Raw genomic sequence first — 26,534 nt, 5'->3', positions numbered from 1 at the left:
AGTTTGCCTTCTGCTAGACCACTACTTGAGTATAGATTTGTAGTTAGAAAGCATTTATGTTTTTGTACGTAATGTCATTCAGAAAATGACCTTTCGTTGTTGAGAAAGTAGTTGCATGATCCAGAAAGTGACATAAAATGAACTTAGGATGTTATTTTTGTCTCTGCAGTTGACATGGATGATGAAGATGGCCGGTGCCTGTTAGATGTAATTTGGTAAGTTATGTTTGCACTGCCATTTCTGTTTTGCGGTTTATTAATTTTCCACAGTTTTATGCATTTGTGGTTGTCCATTAGTAATTAATTTTTCATGTTTTACTTATATATTCTGGTTGTCCATAGCTAATGTGCATGAGGATCATGTACATCATATTCACTTATTTTGGTTGCTCTGCACTCCTTTGCTCATTCTTTGCTTCTTAGTACTGGGGCTTCTCAAACTGCTTGATAGGTTGTACTAAACCTTATCCCACAGAGACCCTAAAGGTTACTGACAAAAAAGGTGATGGGACAAAAGGACCTGAACTATTGAGAAAGGTTGCCTTGTACCTGTATTCACTGTCCTACAGGTGCATTGGAGTGTTTTGCACTTCAGGCCATTAGGTATCTGACCGTCGTAAGAACTGATGTTCATCGTGTTACCCTGCTGCAGTCATCACACTTGGGTTATCCTGTCATCAGGCGGTCCCGCAGTCGGCCGGAATTCCAAAGTCTTGGTCCGGCGTCAGTTGCTGTCGCTTCTTCCCTGACGTCAGTGCGCCAGGGGTATATATAATGCATCTGACGCCATTTTCTTCAGTCTTTCTTGCTGCGCGGTGCCCGAAGCAGAAGCAGTTCGCAAGTGCTGGTCGGCCGACTCCTGAGATTTTCGAAGTCGAATTTCAGATCCGAAGTCTTCAATAAAGCTAAGTACCCCATTGGGGCAACTTTTCTTGCCTCAGACCGATGTCAGAAAAAGTTAACAATTGTATTTCTTGTGCGAAGCAAATACCTCATAAGGATTTTCATTCTTACAGCATACCTTGCTTAGGCCCAGACCATGACGTCACTGGTTGTCGTTTTTGTGCTAGGTTTAATAAGCGTACTATAAAAAGACACTTTGATTTCGCACGACACTACTTCGGTAGAAAATGTAACTACACAATGCCGTCTGAGCAACCGACTACCGGCGTGCACAAAAAATGCAAGGATAAAGACAGGCAGCCTAGACCCAAGCCAGACTCTGAGGCCTCGGCTGGACGGGTCTCTGGTTCACTGGTCTTCAGTGAGGCTCCAACGCAGCCCCTGACTACCGCAGATTTGGAACCCGAGACTGCTTCAGAGTCTTTGGCGGAGAGTGCTAGGCCGACGCAGCCATTTTGTTTAGCCCCTACCGACGACACTACAGAAAGAGATGTCGGTGCTGCAGAAACACCTTCGGTTTCTGAAGGCGTTTTCAGACAGACTACGTTCACCATAAAAATGTATCCTAAGCTTAAGACTCCTATTAAACCTAAAAAGACTGCACTTCAGTCTCCAGTTCAAGGCACCATGCCTAAGAAACAGATGCTTAAAATGGCTGAAGATGTGATCTCTTTAATCAGGGGTACCCAACCCCCACCCAACAAAAGGCCTAGACAAGAGGAAGATTATGCCTCCTCTGATCAAGTGTCTATTTCCTCAGGCTCCTCTGAGGACCAAGATTACTCCTTCTCCTCTTATGAAGATTCTGATGCTGAGGATTCTATTCCCCCAGCTTCTCCTCCTGAAGACTACTCCTTTGGGGAAACTTTACACACTATGAGGGAACATTTTCACTGGGAAGGTCAGGACTACTCTGACTCAAAGAAAAGGCTCAGAGAGTTTCTTTTACTCCCCCAGCACAGACCACTTGCCATCCCCCCAGTTTTAGACATTGTGGATGATGTTTACTTAGAATCTAGTTTGAACCCAGATTCTCTGCCTCCTGCTCCAGCCAAACCTGACAGATACTATAGAATGCCTGATTCCCACAAATTCCTTTATAAAAGGCCTGTTGCTGAGACTATCTCCCAGGGTCCCAAAGGGGCTAAGGCGTCTATGGCAAAAAATCCTGTACCCTCTGAAAGGGACACCAGAGCACTAGACAGGTGGGGGAAAAAGGTTTACACCTCAGCCACTCTAGCTATGAGAGCACTAAATTGCCAATTTCACATGCTAAAATATCAGCAATTTCTAATGTCTCAGTTAAAACAAAAAATGAGCACACTCCCTCAACAGTCTGAATTGAAAGAAATGCAGGATCTGTTGCATGCAACTGAACAGGTGGGCAAACATACTTTACAATGTGGGTTTGATTCTTTGGAGGGTTCCTGCAGAGCAGCTGTCACTGGGTCTGTTATACGTAGGCATGCTTGGTTAAAGGAACAAACTCTGCCTGATCATGTTAAAGCAAAGCTTCTAGATGCTCCCTTACAGCAGGATGTTCTTTTTGGAGTTAAAGCAGAAGAAGTCTTAAAGAAAATGGAGGATAAGGCAAAATCTATGCAGACAGTCAAAGGTTTTCTACAGGTACAGCCCCCTCACTTCAGCAGAAATTGGCCAACAAAAAATTGGTCCTTTCCAGCTACTGACAGACCACAGAGGGGTAAATACAGACGTCCAAGAGGCAGAGGACAACCACAAGCTCAATACAAACCTCGACAATGGGGCACTGCAACACAGAAGGGAGGAGAAGACAGGTCCCAAACTACCAGACAGCAAACTCAATGACTTGCACCTCATCTGGCCAAGCAACACTCTCTTGGCAGCCCCCTTGGGAGGAAAACTCGCACTTTTTTCAGACAACTGGCACATTGTCACAAAGGACAAATGGGTCCTAGACATAATTTTACGAGGATACAGATTCCACTTTCACACCTTGCCAATGAAAAGAGGAATGCCAAACCTGCCACAAAATCAATGTGCAGAGGCACAAAAACAAATTACAGCTCTCATGGACATGAGAGCCATTCAACTGGTTACCTACACGAGAGCAAGGCCAAGGATTTTACTCAAGACTCTTTCTAGTCCCCAGAAAGGACAATGCCTGGAGACCAATTCTGGACCTTTCAATTCTAAACACCTTCTTACAAGTACCCAAATTCAAGATGCTAACACTACAGCAGCTTCTTCCCATGTTGGGCAAGAAAGCATGGCTAGTAACGTTGGACCTCAAGGAGGCATACCTGCATGTCCCTATCAGATAAAATTGCAGAAGATACCTCCGTTTCATTGCAGGTCCAACCCATTACCAATTCTCTGCACTGCCCTTTGGCTTATCTACTGCGCCTAGGGTTTTCACAAAATGCCTGGCACCAGTAATTGCATACTGCAGACAAAGAGGAATTCAAATATCTGCACATCAATCAAAAAGAGATGCTAGCTGTACAGAATGCTCTGACAGCCTTCAAGAACCTATTACATCCAGGACAACTTACAATAAGGACGGACAACACCACAGTAATGTGGTACATAAACAAACAAGGGGGTACACACTCCTACCCTCTATGCAGGCAAGCAATGACCATGTGGAACACATCTCTGGCTTACCAAGTTCAGTTACAAGCTCAATTCCTGCCAGGAAAAAAGAACACATTGGCAGACGACCTCAGCAGAAACATCATGGATCCCCACGAGTGGAAACTGGATCCACAAGTATTTGCAATGATAACTCAAAAATGGGGCCTTCCAGACATAGACCTGTTTGCCAGTCCTCAAAACTATCAGCTAACAAAATTTTGTACAAGGACACTTCACCATTAAGCTTGGAAAGTGGATGCACTCATTCAGTTGGAAAAACCTGACAGTATATGCCTTCCCTCCATTGCCTCTCCTCACAAAGGTGCTTCTGAAAGTCAGAAAGGAGAGACCACGACTGATACTCATAGCCCCAGACTGGCCATGCCAGCACTGGTACCCACTATTAAGGAATATGGCCCAGGGCCCACCTTGGATTTTACTACAAATTGCCCATTTGCTCACACAGCAAAACAATCAGATTCTACACAGCCAGCTCAAAACCTTAAATATGGCTGCATGGCAAATCACCTAAGCATCCAGCCAGCTCCTCTTTCCCAAGCAGTTATGGGTGTTATTCTGGAAGCTAGGAGGCCCAGCACCAGGAAGGCCTACTCGGACAAATGGAAAAGGTTTTGCGCCTGGAACCAAGCTAAAGACCAAAACACACTTCAGCCTCACATGCCTCAGATTCTACAGTATTTAACTGAGATGTTGCACAAAGGACTTTCTTTTTCTTCCATTAAAATCCATGCATCAGCTATTTCAGCCCACTACAACACGGATCCACCCTTATTTTCACATCCACTTCTAAGGCAGTTCCTCAGAGGGGCAAAAAACATTAGGCCCCCAGGAGCGCCTACACCAACATGGGACCTCAATTTTGTTCTGGAAAAACTTACGCTACCTCCCTTTGAACCAGCTTTCTCTGCAGATCTACAGTTTCTATCATGGAAGACTGCCCTGCTGCTAGCAATAACTTCAGCTAGAAGAGTCTCAGAGCTGCAGGCACTAATGGCAGTGGAACCTTTCCTCATTTTCCATCAAGACAGAGTTTCTCTACGAACTAATCCTTCCTTCATGCCTAAGGTGGTTTCCATGTGGCTTTAAATCAAACCATCCACTTACCCACCTTCTTCCCAAATCCACAGAACAAAGGAGAAAGACTCCTGCATTCCTTGGACATTCACAGGCAACTTCGTTACTACTTGGATAAAACTAAGGTTTTCAGAAAATCTGACCAGCTCTTTGTATCCTATGCTACAGCTTCACAAGGGAAGGCTATATCAAAACAAACCATTTCCAAATGGATAGGACATTGCATTTGTTTTTGCTATACCCATCATGGAAAACCAGTTCCTGCTACCATTAGGCCCCACACTACCAGGGCAACATCTACATCTACAGCCTTCCTCAGGGGGGTTCCAACCAAGGAGATTTTGGAAGCTGCAACTTGGAATTCAGTACACACCTTTACCAAACACTATCACTTACCACTTTACTCTAAGACTAGAGCTGGCTTCGCCACTGCAGTTCTGCAGGGCCTTCTAGCCTCCTCTAACCCTCTGACTCCTCCACCCATCCTTAGCTTTGGGATTCTACCCAAGTGTGATGACTCCAGCAGGGTAACAGATGAACATAGTACAGTTTTGTACCTACCATAAATGTAGAAGTTTGAGTGTACACCCTGCTGCAGTCCAGGTTACCCTCCCTCCATCCCCTCTGATCTAACTGGCTAAATCTCTACAATGCCTTCCTGATGTATTTGCTTATAGCTGGAGGGATTTTATGTTGGTGCTAACATTTCTTAAATTGGTACTAATTACTGACCACCTTTTTGGGGGCACCTGACATCTGGGGCAAGAAAAACTGAAGAAAATGGCGTCGGATGCATTATATATACCCCTGGCGCACTGACGTCAGGGAAGAAGCGACAGCAACCGACACCGGACCAAGACTTTGGAATTCCGGCCGACTGCGGGGACCGCCTGACGACAGGATAACCCAAGTGTGATGACTGCAGCAGGGTGTACACTCGAACATCTACATTTATGGTAGGTACAAAACTCTACTTTACTTCTCCACAAATCGAACAGTCCTGTGAACACTAGAACCAGCTTCAGTAAATAAATCACTTTGAAGAGAGAGATGAATCACTCTGCGACTACCTTTTCTTTGAAAAAATTCCTCTCTAGATCAAGCAGTGTGAATCCTATTTTCCTTTAACAAGGAATTAGACATTTGGATGGTTATTCGTAAATTCACCACAGGTATGACTGGCTTATCCCTCCTTGAAAAAGAAGACGAGCTCTAAGGGTGGGTACTGACTAAGCATAAATGGCCACATGGCCTAGTTGCCTTGTACATTCTATAATTCTGTGGTTCACCCTCATTCTTGCCAGAAAAGAGCAAGCATTTTGAAATGCTGTTTCACTGAGCAATAGAGTTGGCTTTTGTGTAATATTTTTTGTGTCCCTTCCACAACTGGCCATCAGATGTTTCTAGTACCCTGCAATATTGCTTAAATGGAGTCTTTTCTAACCATTAATTCTTCACTGCTGATTTAGTTGCTTTATTTTAGAATTTTTAGAAGTTTCGTATTCCATTATGAATTACCAATTTATTCATTAGGTTGCATGGAACTCTCAAAGTGTGAAGATGAGTGGGTTTAACTATGTTGGAATGTTAGTGCTCTGTCTTAATTCATAGTGCTGTATTTTCTCTGTTTTAAGATCTAACTAGGGAACGTAATATTCATGATCTGGTCCTCACAGATTTTGCCATATTGCTTCCACTTTGAACTGCATTCGTAATACCATTTTGTTCAAAATCAAACCTAACCTTAAAAACAGAAACCTTAAAATTCTCAAACTTTGAGGATAATTATTAAGGTAGATTTTTTTTCTCAAAGATAAGAGGGAGGAGCAAGTGGTAGTATCCTTTTAGTGAGGAGTTTGCTGTAATCAGAAGTAAGCCATAGTCAGTAAAGGGGTAAAGGTACCCTTTCTTATAGTTGCTTTGGCTTCTAGGGTTAAGAAGTGGGCTGATTTGCAGCAGGTGCCAGGCATACCTTTGATATTTGTAGGTGTACTACCAAGACTATGCAGGGTTAACTAGGTTTCAAGCCAGAAATTGGATTTTGTAAAATGATGTGCTTATGGTAAGTGTGTCCATAATCAGAAGGGGAAAGCTCAAGTATCTAAGACATGAGAAGTAGTCGACTATTAGAAAATGTAGAGGATGCTTTTGTGATTGTGAAGGGAAAGTCCTGAGTAGCTCAACTATTTACAGGCTGTGTAGTGCTAAGAAGTTGAAATGGAGCTGATACTGGGTGGGGATCGTATTTGATTCCCAAATAACAAAATAATGACTGAAAAGTGTGGGAATATAGGTTAGAATAATTTTGAAAGCTATTTGAGATCCTTCAAACCTGCAGAGAGCACTCCAGCCATACCTGGTTACTCATCCTATCATACATTCAGACCCCAAACTGTGGGTATTAAAGCCCAAGGAGGTGGAGTTTCAAAATATATTAGACATACACACTTCCAGGCTGGTCAAACAGTGTGACGCACAGGAGACACTCCATGTGCAGTTAACTATTGACAAAGAGCCCTATACAAATCATAGCTAGCTACCGGCCTCCAAATCTGACTCGATGCCCAATCTGCCTACCTAGACCTCTTCCAATCTATCAAGATTCAACCCTATACTCTGATCCTGGGTGACTTTAACTACCCAAACATAGACTGGAAGAACTACTCATGCCAGAACACAAATGCCCAGAGATTCCTCGATTTTTGTCAGCGCAAATGCTTTGGAACAGCTAGTCGATACCCTCACAATAGGTGATATCTTGGACTTGGTATTAACCAACATGAGTAACCACTGCAGCATTCCTGCATTATCATCCTCCCTTGTAAGATCTGCTCATAAAGTGGTCACGTTCGAAGTTACCATCTCCCCCAACCCCCCAGCTAAGGTCAAACTATACCAAATTATTATACGAACATTTATATAGATGCATGGAATCAGGAATACCTGACAACTAAATCATCCTCTGCAGGGAAGAGTAAACCTGTGTGGTGGAAATGTGCAATAAAGAAACTCTATAACAAAAGAAAAGAATTGCTGTCCAGGACCAAGGAGGAGCAGGTGCCCAATTGGAAGCAATCTCTCCTTAGCCTAAACAAGCAAATAAGAACACTAGTGAAATCCTCCAAAGCAAACTTTGAGTCCAAATTGGCCACATCTACTAGAGACCATCAGAAGGCCTTTTTCACATATGTCCGTAATCTCAAAGGTAGCACCCAGATCTGTTCAGAACTGGTGGCCAAGGACACCACTCATACAAATGCCATAGATGTAGCAAACTTGCTGGCTGACAGATTTAGTGAAAATTTCACCCCTCTGTCCCCACCATCAGTAAATCAGTACATTCCCAGTACCTGCCTCTTTTCCTTATATCTAGGGATCAGGTCATCACTGCTCTTTCAAAGGCAAAAAATACAGGCTCCATGGGACCTGATAACATCCCAGGCTGCATCCTATATGAACTCAGACAGGAACTTGCAGCACCTGCCCTATTCAACCAAAGCCTGAGTACTGGCTTTGTCCCAGCTGAGTGGAGGACAGCCACTGTCATCCCTTTACACAAAGGTGGAGTATCCACAGATCTGAGAAATTATAGACCCATCAGCTTAACTAGCTTGATCTGCAAGGCCATAGAACGGATTATTTATTTATTTATTTATTTTATTTTACATTTGTTAACCGGGCTGGTCTAGCTGGCTATATTTCCATTTTCAGTAGAGGCCCGGGGAGAAAAGCTCCAACAAGATAACAGAAAGAGAAAAAAAATTAACAATTAACAATTAAAATGTAATTCCATGCTTAAAAAAGGAAAAAAAAAAAAAATTTAAATGCTAAAAGTATTTACACTTAGAAAGGCATCAGTAAATAATATATATTCATAAAGGGCAGTGCAAGAGAGTAGCACAGTAAGTTAACATAAGGAAGATGTTCTTCATCTCACATTGCTGCAGTCCTTACACTTGGGTATAGCGCTGTCCTCGGTCGGAATAAATGCGCATGACCATATCCTCAGTCTTTTGCAGCGTGGTCCGATGCAGAAGCAAATTTGCGAGTGCAGGTTGGCGTCCTGAGATTGTTTCAGACAAGTTGAATATTTTGGTTTTTCTTGCCTCAGTATTTTACGGATGTCAGAAAAGTAAATAACTGTATTTCTTGCGGGAAACAGATACCACATAGGGACTACCACAGCTTGTGTATACCGTGTTTAGGGCCTGAGCACGGCGTTGTTGGGTGTTCCTCTTGCGCTAGATTTAACAAGCGTACCATAAAGAGGAGATTAGACTGCCAGGTTAGTCTTGAAGCGGTGCAATTACAAAATGCCGTCGGATGCTCCCACCTCGCTTCTCGAAGGACAAAGCACCTAGGCCTAGGTTAGAGGCACCAGCCGACCCGGACGCCGGTTCTTTAGAGGGCGTTGTGCCAGAGGCCCAAACAGAAGTTTCCCTAGAGTCCCAGGGGAGACTTTGTTGTTACGATGTGTCTTCACAGGAGGTAGGCCAGGCTGAAGGGGCTTCTCAGGTAGCTGTTCTCCCCTCTCTGCCTAAGGTGGTTAGGCCTTCCCCTACTGTTACAAAGGCTTCTTCCAAGAGTAGGCCAGGTTCAGCTGTAGCAGGTGCTCCTCCTAGTACTTCAGGCCCTGTGCCCAAGAGACATATGCTTAAGATGGCTGAAGATTTAATTACTCTGATTAGGGGTTCTATGCCCCCTCCTGACAAAAGGCCTAGGGTGGATCCTGAATTTGGGAATTTTGAACAGGATTCTAATATTTCTGAGTCTTGCTGAGGATTTACAGGAGTTTTCTCATTATTCTGATTCTGATGTGGATGACTCCACCTTCTGCTTCTCCTCCTGAGGATTTCTCATTCTCAGAGACTCTCCATGCCATGAGGGAACATTTTAAATGGGAAGGTCAGGATTTCTCTGATTCCAGGAAAAGACTAAGCGGATTTTTGTTTTTACCTCAGCATAGGCCTTTAGCTATACCCCGTCTTCTGTCTGTGGTGGAAGATGTTTTGCAGAGGCTTCCCTTAACCCTGATTCTTTACCTCCCGCTCCTGTTAAACCGGACAGATACTATAGGGTGCCTGAAGCTCACAAGTATCTTTTTAAAAGCCCTAGGGCAGATCCAGAGACAGTTACTCAGGGGCCTAAAGGGGTTAAGGCTTCTGTGGCTAAAAATCCAGTTCCTCAGGACAAAGAGGCAAGAGCTTTAGACAGATGGGGTAAGAAAGTGTATACTTCCTCAACTTTAGCCATGAGGGCTTTAAATTGTCAATTCCACATGCTGAGATATCAAATCTATCTCCTTTCACAGTTAAAGTCTAAGGTAGATGCTCTGGCAGAAGGTATTGAATGTAAGGAGTTACAAGATCTGGTACATGTGTCTGAACAGGTGGGTAAGCATTCCTTACAATGTGGTTTTGATGCTGTACAGGCCTCTTCCAGGGTGGCTGCCACTGGTACTGTCCGGATCAGAATTTAGCTGAACATGTTAAGTCAAGGATCTTGGATGCCCCTTTACAATCTGATGTGTTGTTTGGTTGCCTGTTGAAGCAGTTTTAAAGAAAATGGAGGACAAAGCTAAATCTATGCACACTGTTAAAGATTTTTACAGGTTCAACCACCAAAGTTTAGCAGAAACTGGCCAAGCAAGGCGTGGACATACCCTTCTTATGATTCCCAGTCTAGGGGTAGGTCTAGGCGTGCTAGGGGCAGAGCTCAGGGTTCCTTTAGATCCAGGACAGGGGCTCACCTGCACAGTCTTCAGGGGAGGGCAGGGGTCAGCCCTTTCAGAGACAGACCCAATGACCTACCTTTTCAACTGCCAGAACCTTCACGTCTCGCAGCACCTTTAGGAGGAAGACTGACACTTTTCAAAGAGAACTGGAGTTTAATTACCCAAGACAGATGGGTATTGGATATCATTCACCACGGTTACAGATTTTATTTCCATACCTTACCACCGTTCAAGGGCATGCCAGATATTCCGCAACACAAATTGGAAGCTCACAGACAAATATCCATATTGACACAGATAGGGGCCATACAACCGGTGCCTATGGCAGAAAGGGGCCTAGGACTTTAGCCTCGCCTATTCCTAGTACCAAAAAGGGAACACGTGGAGACCAATTCTGGATTTGTCTATCCTCAACACCTTTCTGGACATCCCCAAGTTCAAGATGCTGACATTGCAACAGCTTTTACCCCTCCTGGGCAAGGATCACTGGATGGTAACTTTGGATCTCCAAGAGGCTTACCTTCATGTCCCTATCACTCTAGGCTGCAGGAAGTATCTGCGGTTTCGAGCTGGAGATTCACACTATCAATTCTCTGCATTGCCCTTTGGCTTATCCACTGCACCCAGAGTATTCACAAAGGTCCTGGCTCCAGTGATAGCCTTTTCAGACGGAAAGGAATACAGATTTACCCTTATTTGGACGATTGCCTGATTCTGGCTCAGGGCAAGGACGAACTTCTACAGCATTTAAAGTATGTGATAACAGTGCTAAGATGCCTAGGGTATTCTGTGAGCGAAACAAAGTCCAGTCTAGTACCCTCTCAGGACATGTGCTTTCTGGGTGTGAGACTGAATACAGCAGCCCAGATGGCCTTCTTGACCCCGGACAAACAAAAGAATCTTTCCCTTTACTTCCAACAACTATCACATCAGTCCGGGCTGACTGCAAGGACAGTCCTTCAAGCCTTAGGGTTCATGGCATCTTGTATTCTGGTGCTTCCCAATGCCAAACTGCATATGAGGAAGCTACAATGGTATCTCAAGAATCTATGGACACAGCACTGCCACGATCTGGACACTGTCATTCCAATAATACCTTGCATCCAAAAGGAATTCTTGTGGTGGGCTCAGCAATGTCACCTAAACAAGGGACTTTCTGTGACCCGGAGGCAAGTCAAATTCTAACAACAGACGCCTCAGACAAAGCTTGGGGGGCTCATCTCAATGGAAAATGGATACAGGACAAGTGGCCTGCCAGACTACAACATCTACATATCAACCTAAAGGAGATGTTAGCAGTCCAGTTTGCATTAACAGCTTTCAAGGAATTACTTCTTCCAGGACAGGTGTTGATTCTAACAGACAACACAACCGTCATGTGGTACATCAACAAGCAAGGGGTACACATTCTTACCCTCTATGCAGACAAGCAATGATTCTATGGGAAACTGCTCTCAGTCTACAACTGGATCTTCAGGCAAGGTTTCTGCCGGTGCAGAACTCCTTAGCAGATGTGTTAAGCAGGCAAATCATGGATCCCCACAGTGGAAACTGGATCCTCAGGTATTTCAGCAAGTAACAGTGTCATGGGGAACACCAGACATAGATCTGTTCGCTTCTCCTCTAAACCACCAGCTGCCAAAGTTTTGCACAAAAGGATACACCAGGCAGCTTGGAAGGCGGATGCTCTTTCTTTCAGTTGGAAAAATCTTCATGTATCGCCTTTCCACCCCTCTACTTCTAAAGGTTCTGCTAAAGGTAAGCCAGGACAAACCAAGAATGATCCTGATAGCTCCAGATTGGCCCGACAGCATTGGTACCCACTACTGAGAAATCTAATAAGGAAACCACCGTGGCCCCTGCCTTTGATTCCTCAACTGTTATCTCAAAAGGACGGTCATTTACTCAATGTCAAGCTTCACTCTCTTCATCTCACAGCATGGCATATCCTGTTTTAGCTCATAGCAGGGCTCAACTTCCTCAACAAGTTTTGAATGTGATTATGGAAGCTAGGAGACCTAGTACAAGGAAAGTGTATGTGGACAAGTGGAAGAGATTTTTGCTTTGGAGTGCAGCAAAGGGTGTGGATGTTTCTGAGCCTGAATTAAGTGTGGCTCTTCTATATCTTACTGAGTTATTGGACAAGGGTTTGTCCTTCTCTTCCATTAAAATTCATGCTGCAGCAATTTCAGCTCACTATGACTGTGATCCACCTTTGTTTTCTCATTCGTTGTTCAAGCAATTTCTCAGAGGGGCAAAGGACATAAGACCTCCACGAAGAGCTCCTACTCCAGCTTGGGACCTCAATTATGTGTTGGAAAAGCTCACTCTGCCACCTTTTGAGCCTGCAGCTACGGCTGAGTTAAAATATTTGTCATGGAAGACTGCTTTTTTGTTGGCCATTACCTCTGCAAGAAGGGTTTCTGAGTTGCAGGCCCTTATGGCTGTTGAGCCTTTCTTGATCTTCCATAAGGATAGGGTATCTTACGCACTAACCCTTCCTTTATGCCTAAGGTGGTCTCAAGTGTGTCCTTAAACCAGTCTATTCATTTACCTACCTTTTATGCAGACCCCAAAACAGGGGAAAAGATCTTGCATACTTTGGGCGTGCACAGACAGTTACGCTACTACTTAGATAGGACTAAGGGTTTCAGGCAGTCGCAACAGTTGTTTGTTTCTTTTGCTTTAGGTACTCAGGGCAAGCCTGTGTCAAAGCAAACTCTTTCTAAATGGATTGGGTTTTGCATTTCTTTTGTTATTCTCAGCATGGCAAGCAGATCCCAACAGGGATCAGACCTCATTCCACTAGGGCTACTGCCACCTCTACAGCCTTTCTAAGGGAGTGTCAACTAAGGACATTTTGGAGGCAGCTACTTGGAGTTCAGTACATACTTTCTCTAAGCACTACCACCTTCCCTCTACTCTAAATCTAGGGCTGGGTTTGCCACTGCTATTCTACAGGGCATTTTGACAGCTCCTGCTTCTATTTGATTTGCCATCCTCCCTTACCTCTGCTTTGGGAATCTAAGTGTAAGGACTGCAGCAATGTGAGATGAAGAACATAGTACAGTTTTGTACCTACCATAAATGTAGATGTTCAAGATCCACATTGCTGCAGTCCCTCCCTCCCCCTCTGTGTTTAGGGGTGGTTGTGTGGTTAGCTTAGTACTTTATTAGATAATTGTTAGAAGTTGTACATAGTTTGGGTGTGGGGTGTTTAGTGTTTGGTAATTTTTGATTTTACCCTGTTTAGGGTCTTCTGACATCTGGGGCAAGAAAAGACTGAGGATATGACGTCGGGCTTGCGCATTTATTCCCTGGCGTCCTGGCGTTAGTTTAATGCGCCATGACAAGTGTAAGGACTGCAGCAATGTGGATCTTCGAACATCTACATTTATGGTAGGTACAAAACTGTACTTTTTCACTTCTTATAGAATATTATTCAACTGTATATAGAGTAGAGTTTAAAACAGTGCAAGACTCGCTTGCAAGCTTAATAATTTAAAAGTTTTGAAGTTTGTAAGGAAATGAGAAGTAAAGTACAGAGGTGGGAGAGGGTGGAGAGGGTAGTTAGTCAGGGTTTGCTACAGGGGCATAACCAGTGAATTTTGAGGTGTTTTTTAAGTTTTTGTTTAAAGAGAGGCAAGGATGTTATTAGGGTTAGTTCAGTAGGTAGCCGGTTCCAGTTCTTTCCAGCTGTGTTAGTAAAAAGAGAGTCACCAGCCATGTTATTAGATTTTATGAACCTTATTAACAAGGACCTTGGCAACCTTCAAACACTCGCTCTCTAACAGTTTGTCTTCGTCAAGGGGATGTCATGTCTGTTAAATTTGGTTGACTTTTTTGAGACGGTTACCAAAGCCATGGATGAGGGGAAGACTGTGCACACTTCCTACCTTGACCTGGCCAAAGCCTTTGACACTATTGCCCACTCAAACATAAACTCTCTCAACTAGACATCAGTCCATATGTTACCGAATGGGTAGCTAACTGGCTCACTGATAGGACCCATCTAGTCAATATAGGGGAAGCCACCTCAAGCTGTAGACCCGTATCGAGTGGCGTACCCCAGGGTTTGGTCTTAGGGCCTCTGTTATTTGGGATATACTTTTCTTAGGTGTAGGCCAAAACCAGTGGGCTGTGGCTGACCATGTTTGCAGATGACTGCAAGCTAGGCACGGTCATCAAGTCCCCTAGTGATGTGGATATCCTCCAAGAGGGTCTCACCCAAACAAATGACTGGTGCCAGAAACATGGCCTCAAGCGGAATACAAAAAAAAATGTATCATCATCCCCTTTGGGGAGAATGACATCCCCACAAATTATCACATTAATAATAATGTCCTAAGCACTCAATCAGTTGAGGGATTTGGGCACCCAGATTGATAGCAACCTGACTTTTGACCACCATATTGCTTCCATTGTATGGGAAGCTTTTTACATGGCCCACCTCATAAGCAAGGGTATCTCATCCAGAGACAAGGAGGTCATAACATCCCTGTATTCTTCCTTTATAAGGCCCATTATTAAGTACAATTCCCCATTTGACATGTACCTCACAAAGCACATACAGCACCTGGCGAGAACACAGAAGTTCCTCACCAGGAAAATCCAGGGCCTCAAAAATCTACCATACACAGGCTAAAAGCCCTATCCCTCTACTTAGTTTCATACAGACTCCTCAGAGGTGACATCTGTTTGGCATATAAGGTGATCTCGGACCCCACCTTGATGGGACTGCTGCATATCCGCAAGTCGAGCTCTACTCTAGTAACCCACATGCGTGGCCTCAACCTGCTGTGTAACATCAATAAGACTTGTTGGCAGGACAGATTTGTGTCCCAGAGACTCCATCTGTGGAATAGACTCCCTATCCATGTCAAGCAGATTCTCTCTCTAACCCTTTTTAAGCACAACCTGCATAACTGGATGGGAAATAGACTATACATCCCTGGGATTCCACCCATGTCCCTGATGGACATGAGCATCGGGTGCTGATTTGTCTAAACATGGGCTAAACTCTTGGGTAAGCTTATAAGGGCCTCTGGGCCAGTAGCCTAGTAACTTCCTGTGATCCTTGGTATGCACCTAAGTTAGCAAGAATGGTGCAGTTTCCTCTTTGCTTAGATGTTCTGTTGTGTGTAAATATAAGTTGTAATATTGTAATTTTATTCTGGAATTTGTGATGCTGGACTGCGTCAAAAAGCCTTGTTGAACCAGAGTTAGTTTCTCTGTGTGCAGTGGATATAAAACGTTTGCACACCCGTTAAAATGCCAGGTTTTTGTGATATAAAAAAAATGAGACCACAGTAAATCATTTCTAAACTTTTCCCACCTTTAATGTGACCTATAACCTGTACAATTCAATTGAAAAAACAAATCTGTTGGGGGGAGGGGGGGTATAAAAACTAAAAAACGTACAATAAGCTGGTTGCATAAGTCTGCACGCTCATAAACTAATACTTTGTTGAAGCATCTTTTGAGCTAGTTTTAAGCTTGCTGCCAATCAGGAAGGCACACAGTAAGCCTTCTACCAGCAATCCCCAACTCAGGTTAGATCAGCACACTTCTGACACAAGGGTGCAGAAAAACACCTTCTTAATGTAGGATAGCTGGTTTGGAACCCAAGTGTAACAAGACCACACAAACTACCTACAGCTAACAGATGCAGTGGAATACAGTGCAGTTAAATGCTTAAAGCAGTAGGAGGCAATACTTAGTGTGTTTTTTTTTTTTTTGAACTGCTAAAGTACAGTCACAATATACGAGAGAGGTGCAAAAAGAGCCATTTTGTGTGCATCCCAGCTCAGATAAATTAGGTAAACACCTGCTGCCACCAGATGAATAATCCCAGTCGTCCTAATGTAAAAGCATAGTAAAGGAGTGTCCGAAGTGAAATGCTACCACAAACAAACTTAAAGATATGGACATAGCATTGTACTTTAAACAGGCTATACAAGTGTGCTTATTCAATAAAAGTCTTTGCTTTACATAAATTTGCCAGTTGCCACCACTAAGTTGTACAGAATTTATAAAGGCACTAAAAACAAGCTGATTAATAAGCTCTACTGTCAATAAAAATGCATGCAAAGATCTCAACCTAAACAGACCTTGCTACCCACCAGTGCACTAGATGGAAAATCCACTGACCTCTTGATCTAAAAACAAGTGTTTGCTAAAGTGTAAAAATACATTACTTCATCCAACAGCTAGCTAGATAATGAATTCAGAGCAAGTAAATCAGTAGAACAGATAATGAGAGGCAAAATGTGCTTTCAATATAAGCACATGGAAAGGCAAATAATTCAAGGTATCAGCAAGAGTGTAGAAAGGGAGGAGGTTAAGCTGAATTTACAGTAGGGCTGGGCAGCTTTGGAGCAGATAAAACAAAGTAGCTTCAGCTCTCATCGACAAGGAAATATAAGTTTACTTTCCTCACTTAGCAGGGAATCACCAGCAGTGCTTTAGTTTATGCAAGCCTGAAATCTTTTCAGATTTCTTAAAATAAACAAATTAAAAAAAAAATGCAGAATTCAGCTTAGCTCATTTTGTGTCTGAACTGAGACACGCTCAGGGCTAAGTTGATGATTAAAAATGAAAGTATTTTGCATGAAGTGATCCAGTAGAAAGATATTGAGATGTTAAGGAGGTATTCTAAAATTGTACAACAGTTTTCATGAACCATTACTCAAGCCCATATGTTCTTCGTATTTCAGTCATATGTGGGTAATCTGCTGGCAGGTTGCCTTCAGTCGGCCTGATTAACAAAGTCTAGGGTCCTGCGTCGGATGCTGTTCCTTCTTCCATGACACCAGGTCATCAGGGGTATAAAACATGCAGCCAACGCCATTACATCAGTCTTTCTTGCCGTGCGGTGCCCGAAGCAGAAGCAGTTCGCAAGTGCCGGTCTGCTGACTCCTGAAAATTTTGTTTTCGAGTTTCGGAACCGAAGCCTTCAACTAAAAAGCTAAGTACCCCGTTGGGGAAACTTTTTCTTGCTCCTTACCGATGTCAGTAAAAGTTAATAATTGTATTACTTGTGGGAAGCAAATACCTCATAAGGATTTCCATTTGTACTGTATTCCTTGCCTAGGCCCTGACCATGACGTACCTTGCGGTCGGTTTTGTGCTTTATTTAATCAGCACACTGTCCATCGTTGGTACATTTTTGCTTCTAAATATTTCGGTTCTCAGTGTAATTATCCAGAAATGACGTTGGTTAGCCATTCGACTACCGGAATACCGAAAAACGCAAAGAAAAAGACAGACACAGGCCATTGAGGTCCAAAACTGCCGACGATGCTTCTCTTAAGCCAGTCGCCAGTTCGCTGGTACTCGGTGAGGTGCTTTTGCAGCCCCTGATACCCGCTACTTCTGATTCGCAGGCCTCTACTGAGACCCATTTGGAGTCCGGTATGCCGCAAGATGCTTCACCTATGGAACCCACGGATGTCTCTGCCTTGGATGGGTCCGGAGCCACTGTGCAGGCACCGGCTTCTGAGGGTGTATTCAGGCCTACAGATTTGTATATTAAACCGACACCTCCTTCAATATTAAGGCCAAAATCTCGATCTATGTCTAAAAAAACCAGTGCCCAGGCCACATGTTCTGGCCACTATGCCTAAAAAACAAATGATCAAAATGGCTGAAGATTTAATTACTCTAATCAGGGGTAGTCAACCCCCCCCCCTTCTAAGAGGCCTAGGGCTGAACTTGACTATGAATCTTCTGAACAGGACTCTGTTTCTTCTGACTCTTCTATTGAACAGGATTTGTCCATGCCTACTTATGAGGACTCTGATACAGAGGATTCCATTCCTTCTGCTTCTCTCCCTGAAGATTTTTTTCTTTTGGGGAAACTTTACATACCTTAAGGGAGCATTTCTACTGGGAAAGTCAGGATTTTTCTGAATCCAAAAAGAGGCTTAGGGATTTCCTTCTTCCTCAGTGTAGGCCTTTGGCTATACCTCCTGTACTAGACATTGTTTGTGTTTTCAGAATCCAGTATGGCCCCTGATTCCCTGCCTCTGGCCCCTTGTAAGCCAGACAGATACTACAGGGATGTTCATCGTGTTTCACTGTTGCAGTCATTACACTTGGGTTATCCTGCTGGCAGGCTACCCGCAGTCGGCCCGAGTTCCAAAGTCTAGGTCCGGCGTCGGTTGTTGTCGCCTCTTCCCTGACGTCAGTGTGCCAGGGGTATAAAAGATGCAACCGACGCCATTTTTTTTCAGTCTTTCTTGCCGCGCGGTGCCCAAAGCAAAAGCAGTTCGCAAGTGCCGGTTGGCCGACTCCTGAGATTTTCAAAATAGAGTTTCAGAACCAAAGTCTTCAATAAAGCTAAGTACCCCATTGGGGAAACTTTTTCTTGCTCCAGACCGAGGTCAGTAAAAGTTAACAGTTGTATTTCTTGTGGGAAGGAAATACCTCATAAGGACTTTCACTCTTACTGTATTCCTTGCCTAGGCCCTGACCACGACATTACTAGTTGTCGGTTTTGTGCTAGATTCAACAAACGCACTATTAAATGTTGGTTTAATTTTGCTTTACATTACTTTGGCCGAAGGTTTAACTATATAATGCTGTCGGAACAACCGACGAACAGAATTCATAAAAATGCAAAGACAAGGAAAAGGACAGGCATCCGAGGTCCAAAACCGACGACGAAGCGTCTTCTAGGCCAGTCGCCGGTTCTCAGTGAGGCACTTTCGCAGCCCGTGACACCCGCTACTTCAGAGCCACAGGCCGTATCCGACTCTCACGTGGAGACAACTAGGACTCTGGATACTCAATTGGGCCTACGGAAACTATTCTCTAAGATGGGTCCGGAGCCGCTGAGCAGGCATCGGCTTCTGAGGGTGTTTTCAGACCTTCACAGCTTACTATTAAGTCCTCTGCTGCAGCCAAGGTACAGTCAAAGACACCATTAAAGACAAAGAAACAAGTACAGCATTCTCCTGGACAGTCATCCATGCCAAAGAAACAGATGCTTAAAATGGCCGAAGACTTAATTACTTTGATCAGGGGTTCCCATCCCCCGCCTGATAAAAGGCCTAGGCAAGACACTGACTATGATTCCTCTGACCAGGTTTCTATTTTCTCTGATTCCTCCGGATCAGGGATATTCTCTTCCTCCCTATGAGGACTCTGATGCTAAAGAATCTATACCTTCAGCCTCTCCACCTGAGGATTACTCTTTTGGGGAAACTCTGCACACCATGAGGGAGCATTTCCACTGGGAGAGCCAGGATTATTCAGAATCCAAGAAAAGGCTCAGATACTTTCTTTTACTGCTTCAGCACAGGCCCCTGGCTATCCCCCCTGTGCTTGATATTGTTCATGATGATTTCTCTGAATCCAGTCTGTCTCCTGATTCTTTACCCCCTGCACCAGTCAAGCCTGACAGGTATTACAGGGTCCCTGACTCTCATAAATGTCTTTATAAAAACCCTGCTGCTGACCCAGAAACAATTTCTTAGGGTCCCAAAGGGGTTAAGGCTTCCACTGCAAAAAACCCTGTCCCCTCTGATAGGGATTCTAGAGCTCTGGATAGATGGGGGAAAAAAGTTTACACTTCTGCTACTTAGCTGTAAGGGCTTTAAACTGCCAGTTTCACATGCTTAAATATCAACAGTACCTCATGTCTTTGCTAAAACAGAGCATGCTTACAAATTCAGAAAGTCCTGACAATAAGGAAATGCAGGAATTATTGCATGCAGCTGAACAAGTGGGAAAGCATACTTAATGTGGTTTTGATTCATTAGAGGCTTCTTGCAGAGCCGCAGTTACAGGCTCTGTCATTCGAAGGCATGCTTGGTTGAAAGAACAAAGTTTACCTGAACATGTTAAAGTAAAATTATTGGATGCTCCACTACAGCATGATACTTTGTTTGGTGTTAAGGCAGAAGAGGTGTTCAAGAAAATGGAGGATAAAGCAAAATCTATGCAGACAATAAAGGATTTCTTAGAGGTTCAACCACCTAGGTTTAGTAGAAACTGGCCTTCAAAAAATTGGTCCTTTCAGGTGTCAGACAGGCCACAAAGAGGCAGATACAGATGCCCAAGAGGCAGATCTCAGCCGCCAAGGCTCCTACAGACCTAAACAATTTGTTGCTTCTGCCCCTAAAGGAGAAGACATATCCCAACCTTATAGGAAACCGTCCCAATGACTTCCCTCTACAAAGACCAAGCACTTACCTTTTGGCAGCACCCCTAGGGGGAAAGCTAGCACTTTTCGCACAAAATTGGCACATAATCACCCAGGACAAATGGGTACTGAATATAGTTTCTCAGGGTTACAGGTTACACTTTCACACCCTTCCAAAATCAAAAGGTATGCCGGACCTGCCACAAAACGAATGGGCAGAGGCACAAAAGGAAATTGCTGCTCTCATGGACATGGGAGCTATTCAAAGAGTACTATGGCAAGAACAGGGACAAGGATTTTACTCAAGACTTTTCCTGGTACCCAGAAAGGGCAAAGCCGGGAGACCAATACTGACTTGTCAATCCTAAATACCCTCCTGGATGTTCCAAAATTCAAAATGTTAACACTGCAACAACTTCTACCCATGCTGGGCAAGAAGGCTTGGCTAGTTACTTTGGACCTCAAGGAGGCATACCTGAATGTCCCAATCTGACAATCTTGCAGAAGATACCTCAGATTCATAGCTGGCTCAATGCATTACCAATTCTCTGCACTGCCCTTTGGCTTATCTACTGCGCCCAGGGTCTTCACAAAATGCCTGGCACCAGTAATTGCATTTTGTAGACAGAGGAATTCAAATATATCCCTACTTGGACGACTGTCTTATTCAAGCAGAGAGCAAGGACATTCTACCAAAACATCTGGCGTTTGTAAAAAGATTATTAATTTGCTTAGGGTACACAGTAAATGAAAAGAAATCAAAACTAGTGCCCTCTCAAGAGATAATATTCCTGGGTGCAAGCTTAAATACAGCTGTCCAGATGGCTTATCTCACGCCAGACAAACAAAGGCAACTGACTCATTACTTTCAAATGATGGCAACAAAGACCATCTCCCTGCAAGAAAAATTCTGCAGGCCCTGGGCTTCATGGCATCCTGCATTCTACTAATTCCATATGCAAGACTGCATATGAGAAAACTACAATGGTATCTAAAAAGTGTTTGGACTCAACATTGCCACAGCTTGGAAACAATAGTAACTATAATTCCCTGTCTACAACAGGAGTTTCGATGGTGGTCCCGGGCCTGTCACCACAAGGGACAGCCTTTCACCTTACCCACAGCCAGGCAGACAGTAACAACGGATGCATCGGATTATGCCTGGGGGGCACACATGGCAGGAAAATGTATTCAGGACACGTGGCCCAAGGAACAAATGCATCTTCACATCAATCAAAAAGAGATGCTAGCTGTACAGAATGTCCTGACAGCCTTCAAGGATCTACTACATCCAGGACAACTATTACTAAAGGCGGACAACACCACAGTTATGTGGTACATAAACAAGCAAGGGGGCACACATTCCTACCCCCTCTGCAGGCAAGCCATGACTTTGTGGAACACAGCACTGACCTATCAAGTACATCTGCAGGCACAATTCCTGCCAGGAAAGAAAAATACACTAGCAAACGAACTAAGCAGAAGTCTCATGGATCCACACGAATGGAAACTAAATCCACAGGTCTTCAGAATGATAACAAGGAAATGGGGACACCCAGACATAGATGTTTTTGCCTCCCCTCACAACTGCCAACTAAAGAAATTCTGCACAAGGACTTATCACTCACAAGCATGGAAAGTGGATGCTCTTTCATTCAGCTGGAAAACCCTGACAGTTTATGCCTTCCCTCCACTGCCTCTTCTTCCCAAGGTACTCCTAAAAGTCAGATAAGAAAAGCCAAAAATGATCCTGATTGCCCCAGACTGGCCACGCCAGCACTGGTACCCAATCCTAAAGAGTTTGTCTCAAGGCCCAGCCTGGCCTTTACCTCAAATTCCTCATCTTGTGACTCAACAAAACAGTCAGATTCTACACAGTCAACTCAGAACCTTAAATCTGGCTGCATGGCAGATAATATAGTCACTCAGACCACACCTCTCTCTAAAGCTGTTATGGATGTCATTTTAGAAGCCAGGAGGCCCAGCACTAGGAAATCTTATGTAGAAAAATGGAAGAGATTCTGTGCTTGGAACCAGGCACAAGGACTCGAACCACTTGTTCCAAATATACCTCAGACTTTACAATACCTAACTGAGGCCTATCCTTTTCATCTGTTAAGATCCATGCCTCTGCCATTTCAGCTCATTACAATACGGAATCTCCTATTTTTTCACATCCACTGCTAAGGCAGTACCTCAGAGGGGCAAGAAACATAAGACCCCCAAGGAGAGCACCAATACCTACTTGGGACCTCAATTTTGTTTTAGAAAAGCTCACACTGCCTCCTTTTGAGCCAGCCAACACAGCTGATATAAAATTCTTATTGTGGAAAACTGCTCTGCTCCTAGCAATAACTTCAGCAAGAAGAGTCTCAGATTTACAGGCATTAATGGCAGTGGAACCTTTCATCATTTTTCATCAGGACAGGGTCTCTCTAAGGACAAACACAACATTTATGCCAAAGGTGGTTTCCAGTGTGGCTCTTAACCAAACCATTAATTTGCCAACTTTCTATCCAAATCCCCAGAATAAAGGGGAGAGACTTCTGCACGCTTTGGACATACACAGACAGCTACGATTCTACTTGGACAAAACAAAAGCTTTCAGAAAAACTGAGCAACTGTTTGTAGCCTATGCTGCAGGATCACAAGGAAAGCCTATCTCAAAGCAGACAATTTCAAAATGGATAGGACACTGCATTCGCTTCTGCTATGCACAACATGGCAAATCAGTGCCTAAGGGCATTAGGCCACATTCTACCAGAGCAGCAGCCACTTCAGCAGCCTTTCTCAGAGGAGTACCAATCAAAGACATTTTAGAAGCTGCAACCTGGAGTTCAGTGCACACTTTCACCAAGCACTACCACTTACCTCTCTACTCTAAATCCAGAGCAGGCTTTGCCACTGCAGTTCTGCAGGGCCTGGTAGCCTCTCCTAATCCTATTTAGGCCCAGCCACCCAACCTCAGCTTTGGGATTCAACCCAAGTGTAATGACTGCAACAGTGAAACACGATGAACATAGTACAGTTGTGTACCTACCATAAATGTAGATGTTCGAGTGTATTCACTGTTGCAGTCCAGGTTACCCACCCACCATCCCCCTTTTCATTGCTGGGACTTTTCTGTACTTATCAACTCTATACAACCTATGTGGTGTATTTGCTTGTAAATGAAGGAAATGTTTATTTTAGTACATGCATGTTTTTTGGCATAATTTTTTCCAGCCTTTCCTATTTGGGGACACCTGACATCTGGGGCAAGAAAAACTGAAGAAAATGGCGTCTGTTGCATCTTTTATACCCCTGGTGCACTGACGTCAGGGAAGAGGTGACAGCAACCAACGCCAGACCTGGACTTTGGAACTCGGGCCGACTGCGAGTAGCCTGCCAGCAGGATAACCCAAGTGTAATGACTGCAACAGTGAATACACTTTAACTTCTACATTTATGGTAGGTACACAACTGTACTTTCCTGAATCCCACAAATTCCTTTTCAAAAATCTTGTTGCTGACCCTGAAACCATTTCTCTGGGGCCCAAGGGCATTAAGGCTTCTACTGCTAAAAATCCTACCCCTTCTGATAGAGACTCCAGGGCGCTAGATAGATGGGGTAAACAGGTTTATACTTCTGCAACCTTTGCAATCAGGGCTTTAAACTGTCAATTCCATATGCTAAAATATCAACAGCATATCATGGAACTGCTTAAACAGAAAATTATGTTGATTTCTGACTGTGTGGAAAATAAGGATTTACAGGATTTATTGCATTCAGCTGAACAATTTGGAAAACATACTTTGCAATGTGGTTTTGATTCTTTGGAGGCCTCTTGCAGGGCTGCTGTTACTGGGTCTGTGCATAGAAGGCATGCTTGTCTTAAGGAGCAATCTCTGCCTGATCATGTTAAAGCAAAATTGTTGGATGCTCCTTTGCAGAAGGACCATTTGTTTGGCAATAAGGCTGAAGAAGTTCTAAAAAAGATGGAAGATAAAGCTAAATCTATGCAAACTGTGAAAGATTTCTTACAAATACAACATCCAAGATTTAGTAGACACTGGCCTACTAAGAACCGTCCCTTTCCAGTTCCTTCCAGAGCCACTCAAGCCAAACCAAGACTTTCCAAAAGCATCAGGTTTCAGTCCCAAGGGACTTTCAGAATTAAGCAATAGGGTAACTCCGCTTCCAAATCTGGAAACAACAAGACACTTGTGGTAAACAGTCTCAATGACTTTCCTTTAAAATTACCAAGCACTTACCTCTTAGCTGCCCCTTTGGGGGGGAAACTGGCTCTTCATGCAAAAAACTGGCAACTTATAACCCAGGACAAATGGGTTTTAAATGTAGTGTCCCAGGGATACAGATTTAATTCCCACACGTTGCCAACGCCAAACGGATGGCCAGACCTGCCCCTAAATCAGTGTGCAGAGGCTCAGAAACAAGTACTTTCCCTCCTAAACATGGGGGCTATTCAACCATTACCAGAAGAGGAAAAGGGACAAGATTTCTATTCCAGACTTTTCCTGGTACCCAGAAAAGACAAATCATGGCTTCCAGTTCTGGACCTGTCTACTCTAAGCACCTGGACATTCCAAAATTCAAAATGCTGACTCTTCACCAGATGTTCGTGTTTCACTGTTGCAGTCATTCCTCTTGGGTTATCCTGCTGGCAGGCTACCCGCAGTCGGCCTGAATTTCAAAGTCCTGGTCCGGTGTCAGTTGCTGTCACCTCTTCCCTGACGTCAGTGCGCCAGGGGTATAAAAGATGCAGCCGACGCCATTTTCTTCAGTCTTTCTTGCCATGTGGTGCCCGAAGCAAAAGCAATTCGTAAGTGCCGGTCGGCCGACTCCTGAGATTTTCAAATCTGAATTTCAGAACCGAAGTCTTCATTAACGCTAAGTACCCTGTTGGGGAAACATTTTTCTTGCTCCAGACCGATGTCAGAAAAAGTTAACAATTGTATTTCTTGTGGGAAGCAAATACCCCATAAGGATTTTCACTCTTACTGTATTCCTTGCCTAGGCCCTGATCACAACATTGCTAGCTGTCGGTTTTGTGCTAGATTTAACCAACGCACTATTAAGCGTCTGTTCGATTTTGCATTTCATTACTTTGGCCAAAGATTTAAGTATATAATGCCGTCGGAACAGCCGACGACCGGAGTTTACAAAAAACGCAAGGACAAGGAAAAGGAAAGGCATCCGAGGTCCAAGACCGACAACGAGGTCTCCGTTAGGCCAGTCGCCGGTTCTCAGTGAGGCGCTTTCGCAGCCCCTGGCGCCCGCTACCTCAGAGCCACAGGCCGCTTCTGACTCCCACGTGGAGCCGACTGGGCCTCTGGATACTCAAGGTATTGGACCCCCGAAATCATCCCCTCAGATGGGTCCGGAGCCGCTGAGCAGGCATCGGCTTCTGAGGGTGTCTTCAGATCTACACAGTTATATGTTAAGCCATCTTCAGCTTCAAAGACTAAAGCAGCTCTAAAGACAAAGAAACAAGTACAGCATTCTCCTACTCAGACTTCCGTGCCTAAAAAACAGATGCTTAAGATGGCCGAAGACCTAATTACTTTGATCAGGGGTTCCCATTCCCCTCCTGATAAGAGGCCTAGACAAGAGACAGAATATGATTCTTCTGATCAGGTTTCTGTTTCCTCTGATTCCTCTTCTGAACAGGATTATTCTATTCCTCCCTATGAGGACTCTGATGCTGAAGAATCCATTCCTTCAGCCTCTCCTGAGGATTATTCTTTTGGGGAAACCTGCATACCATGAGGGAGCATTTCCACTGGGAGAGCCAAGATTACTCTGAATCTAAAAAAAAAGCTCAGAGACTTTCTGCTAGTTCCTCAGCAGAGACCCCTTGCTATTCCACCTGTTCTAGACATTGTAGATGATGTATTTTCAGAGTCCGGCCTCTCTCCTGACTTTTTACCCCCCTGCACCTGCTAAGCCAGACATATATTACAGGGTTCCTGATTCTCATAAATTCCTATATAAAAACCCCGCTGCTGACCCAGAAACTATATCTCAGGGTCCCAAAGG

General features: G+C 44.0%; 1 protein-coding gene across 1 annotated transcript in view; it reads left to right on the top strand.

Moving 5' to 3' along the window:
- Positions 1-26,534, top strand: part of BICRA (BRD4 interacting chromatin remodeling complex associated protein) — a 2,119,634-nt gene that overhangs the window by 448,245 nt on the left and 1,644,855 nt on the right. Inside the window, exon 3 of the mRNA XM_044070712.1 lies at positions 170-215. Within this exon, the coding sequence (XP_043926647.1) occupies positions 175-215 (41 nt within the window). The 5' untranslated portion in view covers positions 170-174. The remainder of the gene's footprint in view (positions 1-169; positions 216-26,534) is intronic.

Source organism: Protopterus annectens, chromosome 1.part0, assembly GCF_019279795.1.
Source record: "Protopterus annectens isolate FY-2018-M chromosome 1.part0, PAN1.0, whole genome shotgun sequence".
Classification (NCBI taxonomy): domain Eukaryota; kingdom Metazoa; phylum Chordata; order Ceratodontiformes; family Protopteridae; genus Protopterus; species Protopterus annectens.
This window is presented reverse-complemented; position numbering and strand designations above follow the sequence as displayed.